Source organism: Bufo bufo, chromosome 6, assembly GCF_905171765.1.
Source record: "Bufo bufo chromosome 6, aBufBuf1.1, whole genome shotgun sequence".
Taxonomy (NCBI): domain Eukaryota; kingdom Metazoa; phylum Chordata; class Amphibia; order Anura; family Bufonidae; genus Bufo; species Bufo bufo.
In genome coordinates this window covers 352,685,618-352,706,820 of record NC_053394.1, presented here as the reverse complement: position 1 = coordinate 352,706,820, position 21,203 = coordinate 352,685,618, and the positions used below count along the sequence as shown (strand labels likewise).

The 21,203-nt window shown below is 43.6% G+C and overlaps 1 protein-coding gene and 1 non-coding gene across 6 annotated transcripts in view; both read right to left on the bottom strand.

Annotated features, from left to right (window-relative positions):
• Positions 1-2,083: 2,083 nt before the first annotated feature.
• The window catches only part of SEPTIN9 (septin 9), a 205,303-nt gene continuing 186,183 nt past the window's right edge, over positions 2,084-21,203 (bottom strand). For all 5 annotated transcript variants that reach the window (XM_040438735.1, XM_040438737.1, XM_040438736.1 and 2 more), the window contains 7 exons: positions 20,936-21,017; positions 18,968-19,105; positions 12,935-13,052; positions 11,408-11,503; positions 9,092-9,188; positions 6,170-6,221; positions 2,084-3,328 (listed from right to left, as the gene is read on the bottom strand). In XM_040438735.1, coding sequence (XP_040294669.1) covers positions 3,196-3,328; positions 6,170-6,221; positions 9,092-9,188; positions 11,408-11,503; positions 12,935-13,052; positions 18,968-19,105; positions 20,936-21,017 — 716 coding nt within the window. In that variant the 3' untranslated portion in view covers positions 2,084-3,195. The remainder of the gene's footprint in view (positions 3,329-6,169; positions 6,222-9,091; positions 9,189-11,407; positions 11,504-12,934; positions 13,053-18,967; positions 19,106-20,935; positions 21,018-21,203) is intronic.
• LOC121006684 lies at positions 8,542-8,647 on the bottom strand. The gene has a single exon (XR_005780367.1). It is a non-coding gene; the product is annotated as a small nucleolar RNA SNORA64/SNORA10 family (small nucleolar RNA).

Here is a 21,203-nt window from a genome sequence, read left to right as displayed (position 1 = left end):
TTCCGATACCAGAGAGCAAACCGCAACATGTTGTAGTTTGCTTTCTGTCCTGGGATGCGGAGCAAGACGGATTCGGAACGACCCCCAATGCAAGTCAATGGGGACGGCTCCGTTTTTCTCTAACAAAATCTGCCACAATAGAAAACGGATCCGTCCCCCATTGACTTTCAATGGAGGTAATGCCGGATCCGTCTTGGCAATGTTAAAGATAATACAATCGGATCCGTAACATAACATTGTATTATCAGTAACGGAAGCATTTTTGCTGAATCCTGCCGGATCCAGTAAAAACGCTAGTGTGAAAGTAGCCTAAAACGCAACGTCTCCCAGCAACCGTAAGTGAAAAACGCATTGCTTCCGTTTTTCACACAAGCCCCATTCATTTCTATGGGGTCAGTTCTGTGTGAAAAATGCACAATATAGAAGATGCTGCAATTTTTCCTGAACGCAGAAATGATAAACAACGCTCATGTACACAGGCCCACTGATATGAATGGGTCAGGATTCAGTCCGGATGCTGTGCATTCACAACAGGACAGAAAACTTTCACACTTGCGTTGTTGTTTTCCGGTATTGAGATCCAGCAGAGGAGCTCAATGCCGGGGGAAAAAAAAAAGTTTCCCTTTAGTTCTCATGCATTCATGCGTTCCGTTTTGTGACCGCTGCGGTTTTGTGTCAGGTAAACAAAAAATGATCCAGCAATGAAAACAATGTAAGTCAATCGTGATGGATCACCACACAGTGAAAAACGGGCTTGTTACAACTGTTTTCAGAACCAAAGTCGATGGGGACATTCACATGGCATTTTTTATTTATTTTTTGTATGGCCAGTGAACAGCTGCTGTAAAAAAAAAAAAAATAATAATAATAATAAAAAAAAAAAATAGGAAACGTCCTATTTTTGGCCATTTTCACAGCCGGATGGACTCCGTTGAAATCAATGGGCCATTTTTTAACAGCCATGTAGACAGGGATGCACCTAATGGTTTTTAAAAACCATATATTTTTTTTTTTTATCCAGCATAATTAGTGCTGCTTTGTTTAGTGTGGGGGTTAATTAATAATGGGGGAATTATTGGGGGTCCTTTTATACTAGAGGAACACTATTGGAGGGGAGATTTTATATACAGGGTGGCATTATATATACTGGGGCTACTATGTTGGGCATTATAGATACTGGGGGCACTGCAGGGGTAGGAATGCTTAACAAAAATAAACCAATGAAATTCATCCGTTTTTCATGGTCGTTTTTAACAGCCATGAAAAAAAGATGCAAAACGGCCCTTAAAAAAACAGACAAACGGACAGAAAATGGATGCACACTGGCCATGAAAAACCTGACAGTCTCTGATTTTAATGGCAGTTTTTTTCGTATGAATGTAGCCTCACACAGCAACAAAGTCGGCGACTAAAAAATGTGTGCGACTTCGTATACTGGCGTTACCTAGCTATTTTAGGCTTAGGACTACATGGCAAAATAGAGTCGCATAAAAGTTAACCAAAAAATGATTGCAGTTACCTTGAAGTCACATGACTAAGTTAGGCACACGCGATTTAGGAATTCCAGTGCCCATTAGGCTACAGTGACATGGCGACTTTGGCTGTGCAAAATCAAGCCACATAAAAAGTTGCGCAAAAAAGCCAGCCCCCTTCACACGCAGCACAAGTCCTATGTCGAGCACAGGCAGGAAGTGGACCTGCCGGACTAAACTGGCATTAGAATCGTACACAGGCCACCACACATCTGCATTTGTAACATTTATTTTAGGAAATACATTTTAAAACACATCTTTATTATTTATACAAAAAAAAGACTAGTTTATCATAATGCATATAAATCAAATAAAAGGCCACTTTAGGAAATCTCGGATCTTTTTAGCCCTAAATAAAAATAAAAAAATATAACAAGCAAAAAACAAAAACAAAAAAAACAAAAAATAAAAACACGTTTAGTTTCCTCTTAACAAAGGACAATACAATAACATCACAGACAGGGTGGCATCTTTTCAAGTGCATTAAGCATCCTGCCTCTTCATACCTTAAATCCTTAGTATGTGAAATATATATCTTTCAGTTGATATAGTTTTTTTTTTAATTTGCTAAAATATAGCAACTCGAGTATTTTTTATTTAATTTTTTTATACTTTTTTGTTTAATCGAATGCAGCTTAGCAAGTAGAAGCCTTTTTTTTTTTTTTTAAAGAAAGGGATAAACTGGAGATCATTACAGTAAATGACAGTCCACAAATGGCAGAGGAGAGAAAAAGTTGAATACACAAAAAGACACCATTTATTTCCTCTCATTTGGAAGGGATCGCATTAGTTTTCCACTCTGTGTATCCAATACTTCCACTAATAAAGTAGTGAAAATAGACCAGGGAGGGGATTATAATGTAAAGAGATCACAGGGGCCCACAAGTGAAATCAAAAGGAACATAAGTTAAAACTGAAAAAGGTGAGAAAGTGGAATGTAAGAAAAAGAAAAAAAAAAGAAGCAAATGGCGATAAATAATTGAAGTGGAAAATTATGGTAGGGGGCAAATACCCCCACAGAAAAGAGCGTTACTAGGCGATTAATAACCTGGTAAGGAAAGAACTGCAAGGAACTGAGCAACACATAAAAAACATCTAACAGGCTAAGGCTTTATACACCATTTAATGAACATTCTGGTTTCCATCTTTGTCCTCTACCCCCCGATTCATCCTTACAGGTGTAATAAATACTGTATTTAACCTATACTTCAGCAGTGGGATACAACACTTTCACATTCATGTCTAACCTTCGGCATGTAAGAATTTGGCAATTTATATGGAAGGTAACTGGGAAATACCTGGCACCTTCTCTTAAGGTTACGCAGTCCCATTGTCGGAAAAGGCACCGCTATGGGTTCATTTCATACCCCATGCCACAGAGCAATGAATGGCTTGACAATCCCCACCCTGCGGCATCACTATTTCCCAGTCCCCCACCTTCTTTAACTGCATCAATACCCTCTCACATCTATGGCACATCCTTGCAGATCAAAGACCAGGCAGAAAGGGAAGGGGGGGGGGGTGTCTCTGAAAATTAATGGGCTAAGCTTTCCTGATCTTTCTTCCCAATATTTCTCCCGCTCAATGTCACGGGAGCAGAAGACACATGAAAGGAAAACTGAAAGACAGGATGGATCAATGGAGGGAGTGCTAGGCCTTGGAATTACATCTCATTGGAGGAGTAGTCTTTTTCTGCTGTGCCGTTGGAGAGGATGTTTCCTTCTTGGAGTCGCTTGACACGGTATGCCTCAAAGTGAATATTGCTGGTTATGTCTTTGATATTCTGCATGTGCGTCCTGCAAGGAATCAGATACAGTGCTATTACTCAATGCAACTACTATAAGCAATAAAGATACTGCGTGTATTCTTCAGACCATCAATGGTGGGGGAAGCAAATGGCTCACAGCTATAGCGGGTTAATGAGCAGTGCAGGCAAATGGCATTAGTGACATCATCATAGGAAGGGAGGAAGGAAGCCGTGGGTGTAAATGAGCTCTATGCGGGGCAGGACTATTGTTACTAGTGAATTAAGAAGGTGCGATTCGTGATGGTTGGTCTAATAAAGATATGGAAGGAAGCAGCAATTCAACTGCAATATCCAGCACTTCTCCATGCTGAAATTATGTCACAGGAAACAAGATGGGGAAACTGATTAAGAGACGGAATGACCACATTGTTACACATAGACAGCTACAACTATAAAGAAGCATGGATGATTTATAGCAGGGAGCAAAAACGGGGAAAACCAGCGCTCAACAGGCATGAAAACTGAATGATTTGTGGTAATCAATATAATGCCAGAGTATAGGCCTGTGCTGCCCAGAAACTTTCTGCCTCCTTTAGGCCTGTGCTACCCTGACACTTGTTACCTCATTTAGGCCTATTCTACCCTGACACTTGCTGCCCTCCTTTAGGCCTATTCTACCCCGACACTTGCTGCCCTCCTTTAGGCCTATTCTACCCCGACACTTGCTGCCCTCCTTTAGGCCTATTCTACCCCGACACTTGCTGCCCTCCTTTAGGCCTATTCTACCCTGACACTTGCTGCCCTCCTTTAGGCCTATTCTACCCCGACACTTGCTGCCCTCCTTTAGGCCTATTCTACCCCGACACTTGCTGCCCTCCTTTAGGCCTATTCTACCCCGACACTTGCTGCCCTCCTTTAGGCCTATTCTACCCCGACACTTGCTGCCCTCCTTTAGGCCTATTCTACCCCGACACTTGCTGCCCTCCTTTAGGCCTATTATACCCCGACACTTGCTGCCCTCCTTTAGGCCTATTATACCTCGACACTTGCTGCCCTCCTTTAGGCCTATTCTACCCTGACACTTGCTGCCCTCCTTTAGGCCTGTGCTTGCATTTAGACTAGCGCTTGATGCGCTGAAGTTATGTAGAGGCCTGCGCCTCTTCATAACTTCGGCAGATCCATCGCCACATATAGTGGTTATTAAGACAGGCGTCTAAAACGCTGGTCTAAATAAATGACCCCCAAAGTACACACAGGTATGTTTGGAATGCGCTTGCAATCTTCTGTGGGACACTGCTGTTAGTTATATTGGTGAAAATGAAGCCACAGACTCTCTTTTAGGGTCCATTCACACGTCCCTAGAATGTGTCCGCACCCGTTCTGCAATTATCCGGTACGGGTGCGGACCCATTTATTCTCTTTAGGGCAGGAATGGATGCGGACAGCACACACTGTGCTGTCCGCATCCGCATTTCCAGAGCGCGGCTCCGGAAAAAAATAGAACATGTTCTATTCTTGTTTGCAATTTGCGAAGAATAGGCAGTTCTATGGGGTGCTGGCCGGGTGTTTTGCAGATTCGCAATACACTACGGATGTGTGAATGGACCCTAAACCTTCTGTGTCTATTAGGCCTGGGCTACCTTGCTGCCTCCTTAAAAGGGGTATTCCGGTTATAACAAGTTGTCCCCCATCCACAGCATAGGAGATAACTATCAAGTCGACTTTTTTATTTTTGTCCAATTGACACAAGGTACATGGCTGGTTACTTGTATCAGAGCCCTGTGCCTGTTGCACATGGTCAGGACATGTTTTTGGCCTCTTGATGTACAATCATAATCACATGAGCTGAGCATCTGGTATGTAAACTGGATTTTTTTCCATTCAATGACAGCAAGCAGAGATTTTGAAGCACTGAGCAGCTACTAACCACCTCTGACATCAGTGATCTCCGAGGACACAAACGAGTTGGGGTAATGGAATTAATCTATGTTCCCACCGACAGTTCACTTTGACCGAGGGCTGGAAGCCCTCAAAATCATAGGAGACCCCACACTGCATACCCAGAATAGCATGTGCAGTACCCCAGCCCTGGAGGTATCTATAATTGCTATGTTATCTTAGTACACCAGCAATGATAAAGTATGGTTGGCATCAGGAAATGGGACTAACCATCCCATTCCTCTCCTTCTTGGTAGCAGTGGGCTGGTTCAATTTTCTGCCAAGATAGGGCAGGGGTAACTAGACTAGTGAAGAGTGAGGAAGATCAAACGTGTTCCTGCCACAAAGGTCTTTAGGACCACAGAATCGGCTGAATGGAGAGGAACACTGCTCGAGGAAAACGTAAGGTCTAAGACTCTGGATACTCTTCAGAGCTATGGCGCTAAAGTACAGCGGGGTGAACAGCAATTATTGCTTCACAGATCCTGCTGCAGGCGAGGGATAACACATTAAGACACCCATCACCATATCCCAGCAAAGGCAAGCCCAAAAGCCTGTGTTTATCAAGTTTAACACGTACAGCCACAGGTGCCAGCTTATAGTGATAGCAAAGGGAAATGACGAGAGAGAGAACTACCCTAGAGTGCTACTGGATAGTGACACTGCACCTTGTACAGACGATCGCTGGATGTACTGTAACTCACCCTTTGCATTCAGTAAAGAAAAATGTTGTTGTTCATCTATGTCTGCCTGATTCCTTCACTCCACCTTTTACCTGCACTGAACCCCAAGGAGCGACAGCCTGAGGTGGTACACAGTGACACAACATCTCATCAGGGCCACTACCACTCCCATCCTCTGAACCCGCTCCTCAGGGGCTCACTGCAGATGAAACGTGGTCAAAGTGTTCACCCTAGAAACAAATCTAACCATGGTTCTTGGAAACACTCACCTGATCAGAAGATCTCTCAGGCAGGCAAATTCACAATGAGCTATGTTTTCAACTAGAAGGATAAAAAAATTAAAATAAAAATTAGTCACTATGAGCAGGTGCAGCATATAAGGTAATGGTGTAAACTTCCAAAAATCTGGCATCATTGGGACAAGGTTTCACAATAAAACCCTGCTGACAGGGTGGAATGTCAGTAGATTTTTCTTTGTAATCCATTTTTAATATATGATGAACAAAAAAAACGCATGGCTGTGACCACCAGGTGGCAGTGATGAACCACACGGAAATTAAAACCAAAAAAAGTCATAAAACCTATGAAAGCCTGCAGCATGGGGGATTCTTAACCAACAAAAACATGTGGTGAGAGGCTACCACAGCAGAAGACTGCGAGGTGTTCAGGAAAAAAAACAAAAAACTATACGGACTCCGGTCCTAGTGCATTACATATAGGACTATCCAGAGTTAAAACATCCTCAGTTTCGGACACGCAGCTTGTCTGAGGCCAAAGAACAACGTGAGCCTGTAGGGTGGAAAGAGGGGGTGGTGGGAGGAGAGGGGTGCGTAAGTAACCTCGATCTGAATAGAAAAGTACAGACGTGGCAGGAGATGTGAGCCACAGATCATGTGTTAGGCTGGTTACATAGAAAAGCACAATGCCGATACCATAAGACCTGCAGTATTATAAAAGGTATGGGGGCAGAGACACAATCGGGACACATGAAACTCGTACATGCCCGCATGGTATTACATTCATGGGCGTCTGGTCGGACTCTGCAGCTTTCCTCCATAAGATGGTACTACTGTTCCAGTAAAAAAAAAAAAAAAAAAAAAAAAAAAAAACACAATTCTCCCAATTTGTAATAATTTGAACGGTTTTCAAGATCTCTGCTTGCTGCCATTCAAAAGGTACTGTCTCAGGCCTGGTCATATGATGATCACACAGGTGCACCGCTCTGTACATTCATCAGGACAGGTGCTAAATAATTAAGATTCTTACTCAATGGCTGCAAGCAGAGCTACTGAAAGCCTCAAAGAAGTGTTACAGAATGCAAATTAGAAAAAAAAAGTTACTTTTCATTATACCAAAAATAAGCTTTATTTGAGGGAGGGGGGGGGGGGGGGGGGGGGGGGGGGGGGGGGGGGGGGGCCTGGGTGCTCCTTGCCAGGAAAGCACAATGTCTTCCCTATAGACCCCGTTTTAATAACAGAGTTTGGGTATAGGTAGAAAATGGGCAGCATGAATGGATTTATAAAAATGGAGTAGACCTGGATCGGCGTGAAGTTATGTCTCCACATTACACCCGTCATTAAGACAGCAACACGCCATCTATTTTGCCACGTCCCATAACTGTGGCTTAGAGAACAGCAGCCTGCCGGATCTCTCTGTATCCGGCATTGCCGGAAGCTACGTAGATGCCGTCCGGCCACATTAACTATAATGGGGACCGGCGGAGATCCAGCCGCACCCTGGCAAATATGCCGAGAATCGGCCGGACAAATACCACCAACCGGATCTGACGAACGCTAGTATGAAACTAGCCACAAATCCAATATGGACCTTCCCAGTTTTCACTTTTTTCTTCCATTCACTTATATGAAAAGGTCTTTAGTGTGCTCATTCACCCTTAAATGTATCACGTGGGATAGTCTGGGCTGGCATGGAGCACCGGAGTGGCGGCGCTGGAATAGAGTTGGAGCGGACAAGTGAGTCTTCTTTGTAATCTTATAACAATCCCTTTTGTTGTCCAAAATGCCTTACTATGTATATGAGGGGAAACTAGAAGGTTTGAAGCAAAGTCCTAGAATTTCCATGACGCTCATACAAAGACAAAAGTCACACGTCTTAGGCTACTTTCACTTGCGTTCGGGTGTCCGCTTGTGAGCTCTGTTTGAAGGCTCTCACAAGCGGCCCCGAACGGATCCGTACAGCCCCAATGCATTCTGAGTGAATAAGGATCCGCTCAGAATGCATCAGTATGGCTCCGTTTCGCGTCCGTTCCGCTCAACAGGTGGACACCCGAACGACGTTGACACAATATGGTGCAATTTCAAACAGATCCATCCCCCATTGACTTTCAATGCAAAGTCAGGACAGATCCGTCTGACCAACTTTTAGACTTAGATTTTTTTCTGAAATATAATGCAGACAGATCCGTTCTGAACGGATACCATCGTTTGCATTATAGGAGCGGATCCGTCTGTGCAGACACCAGACGGATCCGCTAGATGCATGTTGACTGAACCCAAAATCCTAGTAAGGACCAGCAGACCACCCAACGTGTGTGGTGCCCTTCTAACTCTCCCCTGACGCCAGATGTTGGGTGATAAGGATCGGACAGGTGGATTTCAACATGCCCAATCCTTTCAATTTTAGAGATTGCTGCCGCCAGACATTTTCTGGTGGCAACCTTTCTCCCCCTCTACCATTTCAGAATACATGCATGCTCGGCCAAGCGTATATAGGACAGTTGGGAGAGATAGCTGCTGGTTGAACAATCTAAAACGTATGGCCCCCCCCCCCCCCCCCTACTGTTTTGCAGGGATTCAATTAATACAAGTTATAATGAATCTTTTCTACGCTAACCTATATATCCATCTGCTCTGCTCCTCCTGCTCTACGTGATGCCCTCAGATCAGGCTGCATGTTCCACATAACAGGCTTCCATTAACCCACAAAAAGACTCTTCTTGCCTCTCCTCTGGTTCAAAAACATTGGGGGTATAGCACCGAAGATGACTACTAATCCTGAAAAAAAAACCTGAATGATTCGTTTTTACTGAGAGTTTGTTTAATTAAATGGATATCACCCCAAATAACGCCCCTGAGGAACGATACAGGAGAAAGGGAACCTCTTAGCAAAGATATAGTAAAAATGTCTAACAGACAGCGCCACGGCATTAGACCCTTTTCATTCTTCCTCACCTTCAATGGTCCCCCACTTTGTTTTTCGGCCCAGTATCCTCCTGCCATTGATCTGGTATTCTTGGTCACTGCCTACCACGGCAAATGGAATCATTTCCTAAAATAATAATAATAATTGAAAAAAATTGTTAAAGTGATAGAATAAGAGCGAGTTCACATGACTATTAAGTTATGTGGAAGAATCCAGGGTGGAATCTGTGCTAGAAACCTATCCACATTTGGTTAGCCACTGCAGAAACAGCACCAAGAAGTGACATTTGACGTTTGTGCTGATATTGCCGTGGAACACTTCCATGTGAACACGCCCTAACTGCATGCCTCCTGAATTTAGGAAGGGAGTGTGTCATGGAGCTTTCTATGGCACTAACTAGTATTAAAGGGGTTGTCTGGTCTAGGAGCAGAACACACCAATGCTCTTATTATGGGCCTCATTAATGAAAAAAATATCTAAAAAAACTAAAAAACACTTGTTCGTGGGGCTGCCGTGCAAGCGCCTCCGTCCCGTTCCCAGCTGCTTCTGGTGCCTCGAAGGGCCAAGAAGCGGCTTGGACATGGCGATCACACCTGCTTGAACAACATGTCACTGTTGTGACTTGTTGTTCAAGCAGATGTGACCGCTGAGACCTGGACTGGCCATAGGGGTCATGGGACCAAGCAGCTGCCCGGTCCTACTGATGTCACGGGGGTGAGAACCAGCACCCTTACATCGAAGCAGAACTGACTTTCATAAAAAGTAAAATCACAACCACTAATGAACAAGGACTCTGGGGAGGTAAGCTTTCATAGTACTCAATCAAAAATACTAATTTTCACTCTATAGGAAAAGGTTCTTTAGGCCTCTTTCACACAAGCGTGACGGATGAAGTCCGGATGCGTTTAGGGAAACTCGCACCATTTTGAGAGCAAGTTCAGTCCGTTTTTGTCTGTGATTGTGTTCAGTTTATTTCTGCGCGGGTGCAATGCATTTTATGTGTTTTTCACGCACTTGATAAAAAAACGGAAGGTTTACAAACAACATCTCCTAGCAACCATCAGTGAAAAACACATTGCATCTGGACTTGCTTCCGGATGCCATGCATTTTTCACTGAAGCCCCATTTACTTCTATGGGGCCAGGGCTGCGTGAAAAATGCATAATATAGAAAATGCTGCGTTTTCGCGCAACGCAGAACTGATGCGTGAAAAAAAACACAGACCCATTGAAATGAATGGGTCAGGATTCAGTGTGGGTGCTATGCATTCACGTCACGCATTGCACCCGTGCGGGAAAACTCGCTCGCGTGAAAGCGGCCTTACAGTTACAGCAGTCATACTAGGGCAGTGGTGGCGAACCTATGGCATGGGTGCCAGAGGCGGCACTCAGAGCTCTCTCTGTGGGCACCCGCGCCCTGGAAACATCTAAGGCGTACCAATATGCCTTAGACCTTTCCCGCCATTCATCAGCGGAGGGCGTACTATGAACGGCACAGGCAGCGCATTGAATGTAGGCAGGATATTATAGCTAATTGATCAAGTACATGAAAGATATACTATAATGGTATTCAGGTTAAAGAGGACCTTTCATTACAATCAAAAATCTAAACTAAGCATACAGACATTGAGAGCGGCGCCGAGGGATCTCCCTGCACTTACTATTATGCCTGGGCGTCGCTCCGTTCTCCCGGTATCTTCAGATTTTCGGCTCAACTGGGAAGAGCCTGCCGGCGTCTCCTTCTCCCAGGCTGTAGCGCTGGCCAATCGCAGCGCTCAGCTCATAGCCTGAGAGTTTTTTTTCTCCCAGGCTATGAGCTGAGCGCTGCGATTGGCCAGCACTTCAGCCTGGGAGAAGACGACGCCGGCAGGCTCCTCCCAGTTGAGCCAAAAATCTGAAGATACCGGAGCCTATACCGGGAGAACGGAGCGGCGCCCAGGGATAATAGTAAGTGCAGGGAGATCCCTGGGCGCCGCTCTCCATGTCTGTATAGTTAGTTTAGATTTTTTATTGTAATGAAAAGGTCCTCTTTAAATTGCCTTGTTGGCACTTTGCGATAAATATGTGGGTTTTGGGTTACAGTTTGGGCACTCGGTCTGTAAAAGGTTCGCCATCACTGTACTAGGGAATTACTTACTAGGACAGTGTGTTTTTGGAGCATTGGAGGATACTGAAACACAAAAATATACTCCATGCAGATGTTACCCATGGTCAGATATGAACCCAAGACCCCGGTGCTAAACCCCTGAGCCACTGGGTGCCCAGGGTTAATGTATTTTGTCTCACAAAGTTCCACTTCCAACCTGAGAGACCATTCTATTACCCAGGCCACTGGACGCAACTTACTCTGATCTTCTCGTTCACCAGTCTGTCTTCTGCATCCTCATCAAACTCCTTCTGTGGATAAATATCTATCCCATTGTTCTGGAGATCAGCACGGATCTACGGGTCAAGAAAATAAGTGATTTGAGGGGTGGGAAGGGAAAATGCTTATCCTGAATTGTACAGAATTATAGCTTACTGCACAGAGGGGACAGAAATGACGAAAGGTGCCCATTCACATAACGGCAAAGTTGGCCAAACCCACTGATTTCACACGACCGGCCAGCTAGCTTATGGCGACTGCTGTCTTTCAACATGCCTATCCCTCTTTCTGGTAGCCCTGTCTATATTCGATTTTTGGCTAGGCTCACTTAATTTGGTGGGTTAGGCTAGCTAGCTTATAGAGGTCGCCCTGGACTAGAAAAACATGGCTGCTTTGTTCCACAAAAAAAAAAATAATAATAATCCACAGCTGCTCATGGGTTGTGTCTTCAATGGAGCCGGGAGCTTGCAATACCAAGTGCAACCTACAGAAAGGCGGGGCACTGTTTTCGTAATCCTCAGGCCAAAACTGGAATTGGATCCAAAAAACTATGAAATGTAGAAATCTTTCACTTCTACCATTCAGGCTCCATTCCTGCTTTTGGATAACGTGTGATGAAATGGATAGGAATGGATGTGACAAAGCTGGCGGCGAATAGGTCGCCATCTCTTCATGGACAATGAAAATGGAAGCGCAATCACTACCTAAAAAAAATGAATGCCCTTAAAAGGGCGGACTAAGAAAAAACTGATTCACTTTGTCCACGGTATGTGTCTGGTATTACAGCTTAGCCTCCTTCACTTGCATGGTGATAAATTGCAATACCAGACACAGCCCATGGACACAAGTGGCGCTGTTCCTGGTCTTTCTTCAAAAGCATTTGTAGAAATGTACTTCATTGCATTTTTATAAGGGCTCATGTACACGACCGTATTTATTTTGTGGTCCGCAAAAAATATGGATGACGTCCGTGTGTATTCTGTATTTTGTGGAATGGAACAGATGGCCCCTAATAGAATAGTCTTATCTTTGTCTGTAATGCGGACGATAATATGACATGTTCTATTTTTTTTCAGAACGGATATACGGACATATGGAAATGGAATGCATTTTATATATTTTTTTTAAATGAACGGTCCGCAAAAATAAAATAAAAAAAACGGACATGGAAAGAAAATACGTTTGTGTGCATGAGCCCTAACACAGACAATTAAAAGGGTTTCGAATAGTTTAATACGAATGGCCTATTCTCAGGATATCCGATCGGTACCCCTGCTGACCAGCTGTTTTGAAGAGGGCGCAGTGCTCCGGTGAGCACTGCAGCCTCTTCCTAGGCCAGTGGCGTTGCGTTCATTGGTCACATGGCCTATGCGCAACTTAGCGCTATTCAAGGGCAGGGACTGCAATACCAGGCACAGCCACTAAACAATGTATGGAGCTGTGCTTGGTAACATGCACCTTTTCTTCCTCCGTCAGCAACCATCACCCCATCAAGGATGGAAACTTACTCTCTGCTTGAAATAATCCCTCTCTTCTAGGGTTAAGGTGTCCGCTTTGGCAATGACTGGCACGATATTGACCACCTTACTCAGGCGTCGCATGAACTCGATGTCCAAAGGCCGGAGTCTGTGAAAGGAGAGTTGAATCGAGATTAATAAAGCTCCTCTCTGGAGTCTTCTGGAGAGAAAACCTATCCGTGCTGCTCTATAAAACTAGCTTCTTCCTAAATTTCCCCTTAGGGGTTGATTCATCTAACTGACAATGAGCCAAATGTTAACTCTTGTTGTAGCAGAACCACTGAGCCAAATACCGTGGTTTTACATCTCGGGGAAGATCAAGACATAACGACAATGATATTGGGTTAGACAATTTATATACAGTGAAAAGAAGCCAAACTGCATGGCAGAAGATGGCTTCAGAAACCACATCCTATTTAACTCATCATACGCTGGTTGGATAAAAGCTAGACTGTGTCAAAATAGTGAACTCCCCAAGTACTTCATGGTCAGCCAGACACAAGGACCTCTAGAGGGTGGAGGACTTTGCGCATACACCTCTCCACCCCAATTAGTTCAAATTTGGTGCACAGAGAATGGACACACGCAGTATGCCCTGGACGGCAGAGTCCTGGTGCCATTTGGCCAAAAAATGTGTTCCTGTTTATTTGGGTTTTCAGCTGTGTCTAGGCCACCCGATGCACACTTTGCGTGTATCCTTATCAAGAAAGGACATGTCCGCATGGATGCTGCTGGGAACCATTTTAAAAGGGTTTTCCGAGATTTTTTTACTTGTATCTGATCGGTGGGAGTCCGACACCTGGGACCTCTGCTGATCAGCTGTTTGCGAAAGCACGGGAGCTCGCAGTAGCACTGCGGCCTTCTCTCAGTTCATCAAGCACAGTGTCGTACATAGTACAGCACTGTGCCCAATGTATGGTGACGTGACCTGGTCTAGGAAAAGGCTACAGCGGTCGGGCCTCTTCTAACAAATGATTGGCTTGGGTCCAACACCCGGGACCCCTGCCAATCTGATATTGATGACAGGTTATCAATATATTTTCAGTTAACCCCTTTAAGTGTCCACTGGAGGTTTAACTCCATTCGATGGGGCTAAACCACGAGCAGGTCCACCACATACAAATGGAAAAAATGCTGCAGAAACCACCAGCCCGACATCAGTTTTTGGTGTATATTCTAATGCAGTTTTGTGAGCCAAAGTCCGTTCTTCATATTTCCCATTTCTTTTGATTTAACTCTTGGTTTTGGCAAAAAAAAAACTGCACCAAAAACTGCATGTGTGATTCAAACTTTGGAAAAGTCACTGAGAAAACTAGTCTCCTCTGTGCTGACTGTCCGGTGAGTGAAACGATAAGAACAAACCAATCCCACCATTTTCAAGATCTTTACATCCAGAGGCGGAACCACCCAAAGAGAGCTCACAGCCGAGAGGTTACCACCGTTACATCCAGTCCATTGTGAGCTAAATACATCAGCAGCACAAATCGCTCCCATCCAGATAGCTGGCTACAACGTATGAAATGTATCAGCCTGGAGACCATGTAAACCATTAACTTCAAAGAAGTAGTAAGGATGAGCGAATCGATTCTACCGGTTTGGAATTTGTCTTGAATTTCCCCAAAAAGTTTGGATTCTAATGAACCCAAGTTTTTTGTGATTAATTTCGGGTGAATGAGAGAGAGACCGAGGGAGAGAGAGTATCTGCGGAATACTGCAATTCAGGCAACACCCCTGTGAGTTTCTAAGAAAGATATTTAAATTAGCTTTTCTAAGCCTATCTGATGTAAGATGTGCTAATTTTAATATATTTTTCCCAGAAACCCACAGGAGCATTGAGTGACTTACAATACTCCTCAAGCATATTCAGCGCCCTACATAAAGAGAAACAGAACCCCAACCAAGGCCTCTCAGGCAACCAGATCACACATTGCTAAAGGGTGGTTACCCAGAAAGAGCTGGATTCCTGGTAGGAGAACTCTTATGCTTTTGGAAAGGAGAATAGATTGCATGTCTCTTTTCCAGAGAAGCATTATGTGGGGACACAAGCACAGCAAAAAGATTAAAAAAAAATCTTATATGAAAAAGCACTGATTGAACAGTTTGAGGCTACCGCCAGGGGAAAAACTTATGATTAAAAAGCACTCATTGAACATCTCTAGTTCGTACTGATTTTCTGGATTTAAAAATGAGCAATCCCATTCACTGACTGCAATCACTTGACACTATAAAGCTTAATTATTGCAAAATAAAAACCTTCTTAACCCTAAACATGGCCTAGTTTGGTATTTAAAGTGCAACGGTTGTTTAAAAAACTTGTCAGTGATTGGTGGAGATCGCAGCACAGAGATGCCCAGTGACCGCTAAAATGAAACAGAAACGCTCAGCTGAGCGCTGTCCCTCTTCAGTGGCAGCTGACAGGGGATACGCTTTTTAGTGAGACTGTCATCAGCTGTGAGGAGTGACAGTATGCTGCTGAGCGCTTCTGTCCCCTTGTTTTAGTGATTGGCGGGGGTCTCGGCCCTCAGACCTCCCTGACCAAAACTTTCACAATGACATATCAGAAGTATTTTTTCAAACAGTTACGCATTATTGCCATAGCATTTTTGTTTTGCTTTTCTCATCTATAGATTTTTCGAAAAATTTTTCATTTTTCCGTGATATCAAGGTCATATTTTTTTCTGTTTTCTACTTTTGCACACAAAACACTTAAAAGGCCTCTGTCAAATCTGCAGATTTGTACCAATGACACTGGATGTCCTGTACCATGTGCGATTGGCAGCTGAAAGCATCTGTGTTGGTCCCATGTTCATATGTGCCCGCATTGCTGAGAAAAATGATGTTGTAATATATGCAAATGAGTCTTTAGGAGCAACGGGGGCGTTGCCATTACACCTAGAGGCTCAGCTCTCTCTGCAACTGCCACGCCTTCTGCACTTTGACAAGGCCAGCCAGTGAAAACATCTTCATGCCTGACCCTGTCAGTCAAAGTGGAGAGGGGGGCGGCAGTTGCAGAGAGCTAGGTGTAACGGCAACGCCCCCGTTGCTCCTAAAGACTCATTTGCATATATTAAATATATTTTTCTCAGCAATGCGGGCACGTATGAACATGGGACCAACACAGATGCCTTCAGCTGCCAAGTGCACAGGCAACAGGTCAGCCAGTGTCATAGGTACAAATCTGCTGACAGATGCATTTAAACGCCAGAACATTTTTAATTTTTACATCCACACAGATGGAATTTTTGCAGGATGAGTTTTCATTGGGATATATAAGTTTTTTGAGAAGCAAGATGAACAAAAAAAGCTATTCTGGCATTATGGCTTCATGTTTGACTTAAAGCGTTCACCGCACGGGATAAATATCAGGACCGCTTTATAGCTTGGGTTGTTAGAGACACGAGGATACCTCCTTGACGGGTAAGAGGTAAGAGTCTCTAGAGGACAGATTCCTGCATTTTTGATAGGAGCCTCCATTTAAATGTCGCATTAGCCAGCTCTATAGAGCTGCAGTATGAATGCTATTCAGAGGGAATGGTGGATGGAAGAACACATGGTAGAGGCGGACATTAGCAGAATGCCAGCTATGTAGAATGGAAATATGTGGCAGGCTCGACACACGGCCCACAAATCACAATATGTCCAACGTAATCCCGCAGACAGCAATGCACAGTTTATGTGATGACAAAACGCGTCCTATTCTACAAAAACCAGAAAATCACAGGAATTTATAAAAAGGTCAGATAGAGAGCTGTACCAGGTGCCCCCCATAGAACGCAGCACGGTTTTCACTGCCACATTTCCATGTACTGCAGTAATTCCTATCTGGGTGGGACCAATGGCAGGGTTCATGAATAACTCGCTGCGGCTACAGATCAGACTAACATAGGCAGAGGGGGAGAGAGGGAAAAGGGAATGGAATCGCTATTCGGGGTATGTGGAGGGCTCAGTGACAGCCCCTTAGGGCTTTAGAAACCCAATATCTGTTAGGCCAAAGGATCTCAGAAGTTATTTTTTAACACTTTTCTGAAAGCTTAAAAATTCAGGCCTGTCCTACAAAATGTCACTAAAGCCTAACCTATCTACAGTATGGATGTATTAATCACGCATAAAATGTATGTCCACATATCCTACTCTGCTAATCTACACTATGCTACAACATAATCTACATCTACAGCTTTATTACAACATGGCAGCCTATGCAATCCAGAGCTGCATTCACAATTCTGCTTTCTGCAGGGGCTAACAGCTGATATGAGAGCCACTAATGCAGAGAGTAGTTTTCCCTACAAAATATTCTGAAAAAATGACATTTCTCTTTGGAGATTTCAGCTCTGCAGTTGAAGAATTGTTAGCGCAGCTCTGGACAGTACCATGCTCATATGTGGCTTGCTGAGAAAAATTAAGCTTTATTATATACAAATGAGCCTCTAGGAGCAACGGGGGCGTTACCATTACACCTAGAGGCTCTGCTCTTTCTGCAACTGCGGCACGCTTTCCACTGTGATTGACTTTAGGAGAAGTCAGGGCCAGGCGTGACCACGTTTACACTGCTTGGTCCGATCACTCAAAGTGGAGAGGGCGTGCCAGTTGCAGAGACAGCAGAGTCTCTAAGAGTAATGGCAACGCCCCCATTGCTCCTAGAGACTCAGTTGCATATAATAAAACATAATTTTTCTCAGCAATGCGGGCACAAATGGTACAAATCTGCTGACAGATGCCCGCTTGTCTTCTACAATCCTCAGGTTTTCACGGACTCTGCAGACTGTTCTTTCTACTTTTTAATGCACTCTGTCAGAGAGCTGCTCTGACGGTTCAGTCTGTAGCCCTAACCTCTAATTTCCTGACCGCTTCTAAACACTTATTTAAGCAGAATTATGTTCAAGCCGAGAACAAAGCTACAGATAAAGTCATCATAGCAGCTCTGACACATTTCAGCAAGAATCAAGCAGAACAGTCTGCAGACTATGAAAACCAATAGGCTGCAAAGGAACAATGGTTGGAAAAGTTTTAAGAAAGACAAAATGGTAAAATTATTTTCTAGCCCCAAATAAGCTCAAAACCAAATATGTAAAAAAAAAAAAAAAAAAGCCTCCAAAGGGTGCTTATAGCCTCCTCCTGCAGATAATTCTCTTTAAACTTTTGTACTTTTTGACTCCAGCATTAATATTTTTTTTTTTTTTTTTAAAGGGGTTGTCCCACAAAAAAGTATTCTACAGTTTTCAAACCAGCACCTGGATCTGAATGCTTTTGTAATTGCATATTATAAAAAAAAAATAAAAAAAAATAAAAGCCTCCAAAGGGTGCTTATAGCCTCCTCCTGCAGATGATTCTCTTTAAACTTTTGTACTTTTTGACTCCAGCATTAATATTTTTTTTTTTTTTTTAAAGGGGTTGTCCCACAAAAAAGTATTCTACAGTTTTCAAACCAGCACCTGGATCTGAATGCTTTTGTAATTGCATATTATAAAAAAAAAAAAAAAAATAATGTATAGGTACTGAGTTATTCAATAAAGTGTGTCTTTATAGACCCTCTGCTGTTTTTTTTCTTATTTCTTTGTCCTGCTCACTGAGATGGCCGCACATGCTCAGTTTCATCCTTCAACTGCCTCCTGAGCTGTGATAGGGAGAGCTGAGACACGCCCCCTGAGCTGTGATAAGGGGGCGTGTCTCAGCTCTCCCTATCTGCAGCAGAATAGACACTCCCCTTGAGCTGTCAGCTTGATATAAATCTAGCAGAGCAATGAATGGGGAGATCTCTGGATCCATGTGAGGTACAGGGCTGGTTCTAGCTTTGTTATAAAGAGGTTGTCTGATTATCATTTTTTACATTAGTCATGGGATGACCTCGTCAATACTCCTTTTGATTATGATCACCAGCTTATATTCTACTGCGGAGGGTCAGTTGATATTCTCTTTCATTGTGATATGTAGTGGGAAAGGAAATTAAACTAGTCACTGACTATGAATAACGATACCGAGCAAACTTTTTCTCAGCTTAGAACTGAAAGCGCCTCAGCCACTTACGAGTGTCCTGTGGCTGGGATGAAGTATATACAGCAATGGACCCGGGAGTCAGGAATCCGCTTCTTGCGATTGATGTTAAGCTCCTCCTGTAGATACTTCTCGTACTGGTCATTGATGAACTTCATAATGGGCAGCCAGCTAATAAGATAATTAAGGGAACAATATAATTATCATGCAGATTGCACACAGAATATATCACTTCAATGACCTCTAGTGTTTTTACTTCGAAGGTAGGCAGGAAAACCTGATCGGCAACTACCTGCCAGGTCAAGTCCCCTGCTATGTAAACTCACTTCATGGAAGACCAACTTGACTGTCAAAACTTGTCAAATAATGAAACAAAAATTCCTTATTTCAAGATGTAAAGCAGAGTTCCAACTTTCGTGCCTCTTAAAGAATAAGATAAATTGCATAACTATCCATTTCCCATTATAGAATTACAAAAAAACCCGAATAAAAAGGCATAAATACAGGGATACATATAGACAAAAGGGACCATACTTTGTGCTCTATACCTTGTAAGCACTCAGGATTTTTTTCCTTACAAGGCCCCCCATGTGTGACATCGATAACGGTTAGGGTAGTACATTAAATGACCCGATACTGGCCGCTAAGCCTAATAATACTGTATGTGCTACTCCCTGCTCTTTATTCTGCATATTAAAATTATTCTCAGAGCTGCAGGATCATCCAACCAGCCGTCTGACCACTGGACTGATACCTATGCTAGTCTATTACAGCCTCGATGGGAGTCTCATAAGCATTATCTGTGACTTGTGCAGAAGATATTGTGCAGGGAGGGGGAGTAGATAAGTTGGAACGGTCGCCTACTGTAAATGATGGATTCTGTGTTATCTATATAAAGATGTTAGATTTCATTGTTATCCTGCCTGTCACCATGAAGAGAAGACCTCTGAGAATTGCTCAGAGCAGGAAGTAGCACATACAGTATTATTAGGCTTAGCGGCCAGTATGAAAACTGCCGGATGTTAGTTTTTTTCGATAGGGACATGTAAATATAAAAAACTAAAATTCAAAAAACATTTTTTTTTTACATAAATCTTTACTTAAAGAGTAAGTCAATATCTGTGGACACATTCCCTTTAAATGGGTATCCCAATTCCATATTGCTAGAATGTGCCAGAACTTGTGGAAGCCTGATATCTGGGACCCCCCCACCAATCCTGAGCCCAATGCACTCCATGGAGTTGTGCTGCAGTTCCTGTGCACAGCAGGCAGCAGGGGCATCGATTAACAGGGTGCAGCATTGTACAGTCTCAGCATTACAGGGGTCCAGGAGTTCAGATTCACGCCGACCATAGCGATAGGCCGTTACTTTAGTGGGAATACCCCTTTAAGCATCTATGGCGCAAGAGGATATGGCATAAATGCCTGACTGGTGCAAGGCCAGAGATGAAAATAGGGATAACCCTGGTACTGTTCCCGAGTTAAAGCCTGTATCATAGACTAGTCAATTGTTCGGTTCTGAGCTGAGATCACCCAGCATCCTCTGCTGGCTCAAGATTTGTACTCGGAGAAGTCTTCACTTTCCGTGAGTCACGGTTCTAAGATACAGAGAAGACTGCATTACAGGAACTAAGAGGATGTGTCTGTCAAGCAACTAGCAGAATGCTATAAGCCACAATCACCATAAGGCTTCTTTCACAATGGCGTTAGGACTGTCCAGCAGGCCGTATTAATGTTTCCGCATATGTGCTGCCGGTAGTCCGCCCTGGCCCCATTCACTATAATGGGGACGGGCGAGAGATGCGGCTGCAGCAAGGCAAACATGTTGAAAGGCGGCCGGACAAAAAAAACAAAAACGCAGCCTGCCGGACAATCCTAACGTCAGTGTGAAAGAAGCCTAAGATACAGCAAAGTGCAGGCAACTTTATCCAACTTTTTATGAACTCTTCTGCACCCACTGATATATGGCATTTACAACAAAAGGAACATTCATTGCATTACCAGTTCTCGTTATTTATGTGGTCTCCAAATCCGGGAGTGTCAATAACTGTCAGTTTCATCCGCACTCCTTTCTCTTCAACGTCTGGAAGAAAATCCCAGGATACAAGTTTAGGATCAGTAAATCGTTGGAGAAAAGGCTGTGCAGGAATGAGGACGATGATGATGATGATGATGTTTCAGAGGAACTGACTAGCCCAAATCATGACTACATACAAGACGATATACATGTTATATAAAATCGGTAAAAGATAAAAACCTATTCCATACT